Source organism: Rutidosis leptorrhynchoides, chromosome 2 (genome assembly GCF_046630445.1).
Source record: "Rutidosis leptorrhynchoides isolate AG116_Rl617_1_P2 chromosome 2, CSIRO_AGI_Rlap_v1, whole genome shotgun sequence".
NCBI classification, from domain to species: Eukaryota; Viridiplantae; Streptophyta; class Magnoliopsida; order Asterales; family Asteraceae; genus Rutidosis; species Rutidosis leptorrhynchoides.
The window spans coordinates 685,809,476-685,819,835 of NC_092334.1; the positions used below are offsets into that span (position 1 = coordinate 685,809,476).

The 10,360-nt window shown below is 28.6% G+C and overlaps 2 protein-coding genes across 2 annotated transcripts; both read left to right on the forward strand.

Moving 5' to 3' along the window:
• The first annotated feature begins 5,972 nt into the window (after nucleotides 1-5,972).
• Nucleotides 5,973-6,840, forward strand: LOC139890333 (uncharacterized). Its single transcript, XM_071873220.1, has 2 exons — nucleotides 5,973-6,210; nucleotides 6,287-6,840. Exons 1-2 carry the CDS (start codon nucleotides 5,973-5,975, stop codon nucleotides 6,838-6,840), a joined length of 792 nt encoding a protein of 263 aa, XP_071729321.1.
• A 4-nt stretch (nucleotides 6,841-6,844) lies between these two features.
• LOC139890334 (uncharacterized) lies at nucleotides 6,845-7,939 on the forward strand. Its single transcript, XM_071873221.1, has one exon. The coding sequence runs from the start codon at nucleotides 6,845-6,847 to the stop codon at nucleotides 7,937-7,939; it is 1,095 nt and encodes a 364-aa protein (XP_071729322.1).
• The last annotated feature ends 2,421 nt before the right edge of the window (nucleotides 7,940-10,360 follow it).

Genomic DNA, 10,360 nt, shown 5'->3' on the forward strand with positions numbered 1-10,360 from the left:
GTGAAGAACCTGAAGCGCTTACCGGTGAACCAGTCCGAAACACCATTTTCTCTTTTCTTTCCAGGATATCCCGTCACGAATATATAATATCTAAAATTCTAGATCTTATTCATCCCCTTGTCCGAACCGCCAATCATCCCGGAATAATAGAAGAAGTCAACGAACTTCGCGCTAGAGTGGTGGCTCTGGAGAATATGGTGCGATATCTACAAGCATCAGCAGCACTAGCAGCATAACCAGCAGTACCATCAGTACCACCAACATCACCAAAATCGCAAGCACTGAAAGCACCAGCAGCATCACAAGCTCCGCAAACTCCGAAACTACTGAAGACAGCAACACCATAGATATCAAGGAATATTAGTAATAATGAGTTAAGATGTATTGACTCATTCTTCCTGAAGAATTATATATGTATACTTTATATATATATATATATATATATATATATATATATATATATATATATATATATATATATATATATATATATATATATATATATATATATATATATATGTATGTATGGTTTGGAACAATAATAAATCTTTTCGTACTAAGCTATTACATGTGAATCTTAACTAGTATGTCCTACTTGGTTAATTCATATCACTAATATGCTATGATGTACATCCTTCGTTAATGACTTAACAATCGTTAATCACTGCTTCAACACAATAATATTCATTTCATAATAAACCAAGTGTGTTATTCGAATACATGTTTGGTTTTACACTTCTATTTTTAATGTAATCAAAACTCTTTAGAAAACATCATTTGTGCCTTGCAAATTTCACAAGAATTCTACGAGCACCAACATTATATATCGAGGTATATCAATAACAATAAACGATGAAGTATTGATTCATAACTTCATTTAAGAAATATTCCACGATGATTATGAAATCTCTAAGGTTTTGGAGATTATTCATTCTCGTTTCAACCGTAAATCAAATGAGTTTAATATTATATTAACTCATTAAATCCATGATTACATCTGAAGGAAAATATATATGTACGTATATTTTCATAAAGACTGTAATTAAAACTCTTTTGTACAAACTGTAATTGTGAAAATACTTTAACGGGTAGGTAATACCCTAGAAATATTTATATCTCACATTAATATGTTACATTGTACATTCTTCAATTCTGATTCTCATGAATTGTATTCATTCGTATTCTGTGATGAATTATCACATCAAACCACCGAAATTATCATTCATTACTTTTGAAATCAACAACGCCTATTCGTTAACCATTAGATCCATTGAAGATTACAATCAGCGTTTAATCAACTAAAAATAAAATTTCTTGAAACCATCTCGGATTGATAATCAATGATTCAGATTCGTTAACCTTGAGAATGCTGACGAAGCAGCAAAAACTATAGATGGTCTTAATGGCCAAAAGTTTGATGATAAAGAATGACGCATTGAAAAAGCTCAGATTTGGAACTGGAAAATGGATTGAGCAAACCATGAAGGAAGCTGTGGACAAATCACAAGGACTAAACCTGTAATCAAAGAATCAAGATGATTCGATTTCTGATGAAAACCACAGAAGATCTTTTTACGCATTCTAAATCTTTACAGAAGAATTTTCCTCATTATCATTCAATCTTAGAAATTCTAAGATATCATCGTATCTTTCGTTATAAATATCCTCTATATTTCTGAAGATATCTTCATAACGATTCTTGTCCGCAATTAATTATCTCTTTGCGATATCTTTATCACATCATAAAGGAAACTGTTTTAGTTTTTATATTCTGTAAAAATTCAAGTTTAAATTATAACTGTTTTGAAGAAGTGTTGAGAATTGAAGCATGAGTTAGTATAATATAATGACGTCAAGCCAACGTGATTATATTACAGTAAGTCATGCTAAATTTTTAATGGAAGATGATGATTCATAGACTTTATAAATCATCATTTGCCATGTTACACGACTCTTACATTCTACTTAACCTCTGAACATACGAAGAAAATATATTCTTGATAGTTCTATCCTCAATAATTCTGGTAATTTAACAAATCAAATCATGATATTATGTTCCTCTCTACTTAGAACAGTAGTTCCATTCGAAACTCCATACCTACGAATTCTGGACCATTACTTGCTTTACAAAAGCATGATGCTTCGACATATAAGGGAAAATACAAAGCCCGATAACGACACCAAAATTACAAACCGTGTATATCAATGCATATAGCAATATAAAGACACGGGAGAACTAAAAACACAATAAATCCTAGAGCATAATAGAAGTAAGCAGACTCCTCTGGTGGGAGTTGGAAAAGAAGGAAGATTGTGGCGATAACCAATATAAGGTCAAGAACAAGAACTGGATTGAGCATATTAACAAATCCTTTGAAAGTATGAATTGAGGAAGAAAGTATAGAAGTGGTGAAGATAATGAAACAAAAGAAGCTAATTTATAGCGAAATTCCAAACACAGCAATCGAGGCAATTCACCGCATTTAATTAAAGAAAATCCTAATTTCCTTAATTACCGGAGAATCAAATCCTATAGACTACGAAGATTTCCTTTAATTCCTTGAATTTCGGAAATCAATCGTGACTACGTCAAAAGTTAAGGCGAACATTTAATTTTCTCATTCACTCTTTTACGATAGCTTCGTTTATACTCTTCCTATAATCAAATCGTTCCATTCATATTACCCAATGTTGATAAAACTCTATTTTTTCAACTCATATTCATCATTCTTGATGTAAAGAATGACGATCTCCATCAGATTTCATGACTATGATTTTCATGAACTCCTCTCTATTTTGTCTACTCTAATATTGTAGCATAAATGCTCAAGGTTTAAATAAGCTCAATATTATTCATAACACAATTCATGTATCCAATTTACTGAAATGCTTGTATAGCGTCATCACCTCTTCTGAGAAAATCTAATCAATGACACTCTTGTTAAATTCTTTAGATAACCTCCGCATTAATAATAAAATGCACTTCGTAGAATTTATAGATCGTAAGATTTAAATGCTAGAAACAAAACAATATTCTATCTGTTGGAATTCACGCAAGGCCCCGAGTATACCTGGGAACGTGAAAACCAAATAAAAACGAAAATATCCACACCTGTTTACAACCAATGTCGATTGATGTCAACAACTAAATTTCGGGACGAAATTTCCATTAACAGGGGGATACTGTGACAACCCTCACTTTTTGACTTCTGAAATTACTAAAATGACCCTAAGGTTTACTGCATGATTATACGTATTATATAATTAGGGTTGTTATATATATTTATATATACGATATAATGAACTTTGACCGAATAGTAATTTTTAGTCAACAACGTACTCTTGATTAATAATATAATTATTATATAATAAGGTTATACTAAATTATAATAAATAAACTTTATATCGCTTTTATTATGTAGTATTTAACTATATAATAAATTCAATTATATACAAATGTAATAATATTTATAAACTTAATAAAACTATAATTTAATAATTATAATTAAATTAAAATCATAATTATTTATTATAAAAAAATATAAAATACCGAAATTATTTAATATTTTACACAAAAATTCTTGTTTATTAATATATATATATATATATACATATATATATATATATATATATATATATATATATATATATATATATATTGACAAATATTTTTAGAAGTATAATAAATCATTTTCTTGATTTAAAAAAAATTAAAAAAAAGAAAAATAAATAAATTACTTTTTATTTTAAAATTATAATGGACTACTACTTTTATTATTTTATTTTGTAGTTGATTCCATGACCTAACATTTAATACTTTTAATTATTAAAATCCCATTAAGAATTAAAATATTTTTTCTTTTAATTATTTTATTCTTTTTACCTAATTTTTTTCAAGTATAAATACCCCTCATTTCTTATTCAAACTCGCACCAAAATTTCTCTCATTCTCTCTTTGAAGAATCACTAATAAGTAAGTATTTTTTTCTTTCTTTTTTACTTTTTACTTTTTACTTTTTACTATTTACTTCGGTAAAATTTTTTTACCGAAATATGTAAATAATGTTATAATTATATGTAATTGAAATAAAAATAAATATCATGTTATAATTATTCTACAATTAATATTAAGTATGAAAACTTATTATAAACTTATTTGTAATCGAATTATAATTATTAAGTAATTAAAATGAATTATTGAATATATATGTGTATGTACGATATAAATAAGAAATAATTAGAGAAAAATTAAATAAAATAATTTTAAAGTTTTCCTAACCTTAATATGATATTATTCTGATCAAAAATAATTTTTACAATTTTTATATGTATTTAAATCGAATTTATAATTTATTTATTATTAATTATTATTATTATTATTATTATTATTATTATTATTATTATTATTATTATTATTATTACTATTGTTATTGTTATTATTATTATTATTATTATTATTATTATTATTATTATTATTACTAACGTATGTATTATTATTATTATAATTATTAGTTTTTCCATTATTATTATTAACATAAGTATTATTATCATTATTATCATTAATATGATTATTATCATTATTAAGTATTGTTACCAAAAATTATAATTTTGATTATTCTTATTATTAAACTTTTCATTTTTATTAAAAAATGTTATCATTATTATTATTGTTATAAGTATTGTTATTATTAAATCATTATTATTACCATTAAAGAAATCATAAACATTATTATCATTATTGAGTATTATTATTATCATTACAAATATTATTTTAGTATTATTATAATTACTATTCTTAACAAACAAATAATATATATATAAGAAAATATATTTAATACATATAAACAACACAAATTAATATTTTTATATATAAAAAATGAAAATATATGAAACATATAAAAATAAAAAAGATATAACTAATGAATTATATATATATATATATATATATATATATATATATATATATATATATATATATATATATATACATATATATATATATACATATATATATATATGCATATATATATATATATATATATATATATGTATATATATGTAAACTTGTTCAATTTTGATTATATGTATTAATATATATAAAACTGATATAGGTTCGTGAATCCGAGGTCAACTTTGTACTTGTTCAGTGCCATCATACGCATAATTACTACAAACTATCATATCGTATCATGTGTTTTCATAGCTCCCTTTTTATCTATATTTTTGGACTGAGAATACATGCGCAACTTTTATAACTGTTTTACATGTTAGACACAAGTAGTCAAACTTTTATGCTGAATACGTGCTTTGTCATGCTAAATCCCTGCCGTAATATCGTTAATTGCTTGATGAACGCAAACTTAGTTATTGTGAGTAGCGCTACTGAGAGTGACGTCTCTATCCATTTGACCGTTGGTCTTTGGTTACATAATAATGATTCAAACTGACACTGACTATTCAAGGTGTCTCGGGGTAGAATTCTGTTTAGTCACGATATTACAAACATCAACTCTTTTTAGAATGATATGATGGGTATCAATCAACTTTAAACTGAAATCTTGTGGTCTAATGCTATACTAAACTATTGATTTATGATAATCCTATGAACTCACTCAACCTAGTATTGACTTTTTAAGCATGTTTATTCTCAGGTACTTAAATATTGCTTTCGCTGTATATCTGCTGCTTTGATGATGATTGCTTGCTATGCTTGGAGTCTTCATTACATATCATATCAATTAAGGACATTTAATACTCTAAATACAATGTAATCTATTTATCTTCCGCCGCAAAACTCAATAAAACGTCTCATATAGAGTCGTTCTCGTTTATACATCTGTGATTTGATATAATTAGTCACAAATACTCCAGGCCCTATTTGAGAGTGTGACACACCAGCGTCTGGTGATCTGTTTTTTCTTACAATACTAATCAACAAGGTTAAAGGTCCAACTTCCTATCAAGATATCCGGATGGTAAATGGTCAGTTATTTAATAGCTACAGAGATGCTTGCTACGATTTAGGTTTATTGGATGATGATAAGGAGTATATAGAAGGTATACAAGAGGCGTTTTTTGGGGAGGGTGGTCATTTCGTCAGAAAATTATTTGAACAATTACTATTATCTAACACTGTGAGTCGACCTAAAGTTGTATTTGAGAAAACATTTCGATATTTGTCGATGGATATCGTGCATCCCCACAGAACAGGTAACGATATTTAAATTATATTATACTTAAATTGTCATATTTACTATATTAATAAATTAAATTTAATTCATTGCAGGAATGCAAATTGAGATTGAACTATTAAAAGATTTGACTTTACAAGAGATTAACAAATTACTTCAACGCAATAGTAGTTCATTGAGAAGTTTTAATTCAATGCCTTGCCCATTGAATCATACAAGGAATATTTCAAAAAACCATTTTATTATAAATGAGCTCTCCTACGACAAAATTATACTTGCAAATGAACATTCAGATTTCATTACAAAGTTAACATCCGAACAAAAGGAGGTATACGACCAGATAATAAAATATGTTGATCACCACAAAGGAGCTGTGTTCTTTTTGTACGGTTATGGTGGTACTGGAAAAACCTTCCTTTGGAAAACACTCTCAGCTGCATTTTGCAGTAAAGGAGAAATTGTTTTAAATGTTGCGTCAAGTGGGATAGCAGCTTTGCTATTATCTGGAGGTCGGAAGGCTCATTCACATTTTCACATACCGCTTCATCCTACGGATGAGTCATTTTGTACTATTTCTCCAAGCAGCAAATTGGGTGAGCTCATTAGGAGGACAAAACTGCTTATTTGGGATGAGGCCCCCGATGGTTAACAAGATGTGTGTTAAAGAATTGGATCGTTCTATGCGCGATATATGTCGTCAATCCAATCCTGATAGTATGGATACTCTGTTTGGGAGGAAAACAATTGTGTTTGGTGGTGATTTTAGGCAAATATTACTTGTTATTCAAAAAGGTAGAAGAGAAGATATAGTAGATGCATCTATAAATTCTTCCTATTTGTGGGATTATGTTACTGTTTTAAAACTTACAGTTAACATGAGATTATGTGATATTGAAACTGATGCCGATACTAGAAGTTTTGATCAATGGATACTTGACATAAGCAATGGTGATGTCAGTGAATCTGAAGACGGAGTTTTTGATATTGAAATTCCGCAAGATCTTTTGATAACAAATGTTGATGATCCAATTGGTTCTATGATCTCAACTATTTATCCAGATTATCTTCTTAATCTTGGCAATCCAGAATATTATCAGCAACGTGCAATTCTTGCTATAACTCATGAAGTAGTTAACATCATTAATGATAGAATGATGATGTGTTTGGAAGGAGAAGAAAGGTCATATTTGAGCTCAAACAGTATATGTGCGTCACAGAGAAATGCTGACTTTAGTAATGAATCATACACTACCGATTTCCTAAATAGTATTGAAGTTGGTGGCTTACCAAAACACAATCTGAGGCTCAAAATTGGTGTACCAATTATGTTACTTCAAAATATAGATCAGGCAAAAGGTTTGTGTAACGGTACACGTTTACAAATTGTTCATTTAGGAGAAAAAATCATCAGAGCAAAAATTTTAACGGGATCAAACGTGGGGAAGATTACAGCATTATCACGTGTGCTTATCGTATCGACAGACAAGAGAATACCTTTCAGATTCCAAAGAAGACAATATTCATTGTCGGTTTGCTTTGCAATGACAATAAATAAAAGTCAAAGACAATCACTATCGCGTATCAGTTTATTTCTTCTAAAACCGATCTTTAGTCATGGACAACAATACGTTGCACTATTTCGGGTTACTAATCGGCAAGGAATCAAGATATTAATCTTAGACAAGGATAACAAACTATCTAACACAACAAAAAATTTGGTATACAAAGAAGTCTTGCAACACTTATAGACTTAATTGAAGAAATGTTTTAAATAATTTACATTTGTATGATATATATGAACTATGATGTATGTGTAATGTTTTTTTTAAAAAATATTTTAAAACAAAATTTTTATTCCTTATACATATACTTTACAAAATATTAAACTATTGAACATAATATTAGTTAAAACATACATATTTTGCTCAAATATCGACATCGATTACACATTTTTGTGTATAAATTTTATTAAATTACATTAGATTTATATTGGTTAAACATACTTTGATGAATTATTTCGTAACAAACCATATCAGGAGGATCTCCCTCGATTACATATGTAGATAACCAACGCCCCTGCACTAATTCCAGCAAGAAGGTAATAGAAATAATCAATATGACCTCGAATCATGTGGTCAGATATCCAACCCTCTTGACCGTTTCCACTAGTTTTCTTAATGATCAAGATGAGAAAACTGCTCAAAAAGCAACTGTTATTCCTCTATTTGAGCTTCAATTCGTATTAAAATTGATAATTTGGTTTAGGACAGTAGGTTGTGATGAACAAGGATGAATCTTGAAGATGAATATGAGTGCACCAACAACAGATCTTGAAGATGAATCTGAATATTAATACAACTAAAAAACAGGTCTGATAGAATTTAACAATTGATATATAAATCTGAATTCGTATATTACATTCTATATGGCAATGGAATCAATATCAAAATTGATCTACGACTTTCTTCAACAAGTAACTTGATATTGATCAGTTAATGTGACAACTAAGACATAGTCTCCAAGCAATGTCCTTGAGAGTAAATGGGGAAAATACATACTTAAGTATGGTATGGAATAGGATGGCTTGCTTATTCTAGTGGTGGAGATGATATTTATACCTCATACCATCTCCTTACATATAAGCACAAATTTATTAAGTCTAACTACTTAATCACATAACATATATCTATAAATTGTTAGAAGTTCTATTCCTAACAATCTCCACCTTAGATATATGATGTGATTAATAATCTTTAGTTTATTACAAATCTTGAAAAACTCCTCTTTGCAAGAGATCTTGATAAATCTTCAAGTACAAATGTTGAGGAGTATATAATATTTGCTGAGCGGATATCTTTTAAATTTGTAGTACACTACAACATTTTCCAGAAACTTTATCATCTTGAATTACTCAAAAAGGGAGAATGTAGGGAAGATGATTAATCTTGACATTTGAGATCTTTTGTTCCCCATCAGATGTAGGGTGGTAAACTTCATTGCTCCCACTCATACAAACAAGTCTTTTTAGTCTAATACTTTGAAGTCTTGACAATTTGTTGCGGCGAATCCAAGTAAAAGAATCATTCTTGATGTCTTGTAATTTGTTGTTGAATATGACAATATCATCTTTCATATATATATATATATATATATATATATATATATATATATATATATATATATATATATATATATATATATATATATATATATATTCTCCCCCTCATGATGAACTTGAATGTTCATGGTCATCATGCTTGGCTGAATGATGCGACACTTTACATACGGATAATAAAGGGTAGGGGAATGTGCTATCCAGAACATTTCCTTATTGTTTAGGAAAGCAGCACAACATTTACATGTTCTGACATAGGCTATTATTGTGATCAAGAATATGATGAACAAGTGAAAGGGAGTTCATGGAAATGGTCTCATGTGATTTAGTGTAACGAAATGTGTCATCAACAGCAAATCCTTGATTTTTTATTTGCGACACGGAGCAAGTATTAAGCTCTAACAAAATCATCCCGGGTTAAAAAAAGGCAAGATGAGTATGACACACGAATTTGTGTAATGAGTATTGTGTCAATTCATTTGCGAGTATATGAAAAGCAACACATTGCAATTATCTTGTCCGTAAACAACTTTACTGGTGAAAAGGAAAGCGATAAACATCGCAAAAGATAGGGAAAAGTGGTTGTGTGCATACATTTAATACCATTTGTTATGTCCTCACTATATCCTGGTTATTGGTAAGGGATCCTTCAACATAAACAAACGTTAACACGTGAATAAAATTCAAATGACCTATTTGGTTATGGGATTTATGTTTTTCTTGTAATACATAGTATCACTTCATAACGTTATGAGACATGTATAATAACTGGGTAAGGATTTCGTGTGCAAACATTATTCTTGTGCGGAGAAATGATGCATACCACCCTATGTTTGTTGTTTGTTGGTCTAGGTGACGACCCGGAAATTTCCGACTAAATTTAAACTTAATTCTTATTTGATTTTTGACACGATAAGCGAAGTCTAATGTTGAGTCTCAAAAATTTTGAATTGTTTTTATATGTTAAGTTACCATTTAACGATGTTCGATGATTCACGAACAATTAATTGTAAATAGATAGGTGTGTATATATATAATAATTGAAAATATAATT

What these genes read in the sequence shown, in the direction of transcription:
- LOC139890333 (XM_071873220.1), top strand. Translation starts at nt 5,973, where the DNA reads ATGGTAAATGGTCAGTTATTTAATAGCTACAGAGATGCTTGCTACGAT. An exon ending in CGTGCATCCCCACAGAACAG is followed by an intron (nt 6,211 to 6,286) that starts GTAACGATATTT and finishes AATTCATTGCAG; the next exon opens with GAATGCAAATTGAGATTGAA.
- LOC139890334 (XM_071873221.1), top strand. Translation starts at nt 6,845, where the DNA reads ATGTGTGTTAAAGAATTGGATCGTTCTATGCGCGATATATGTCGTCAA.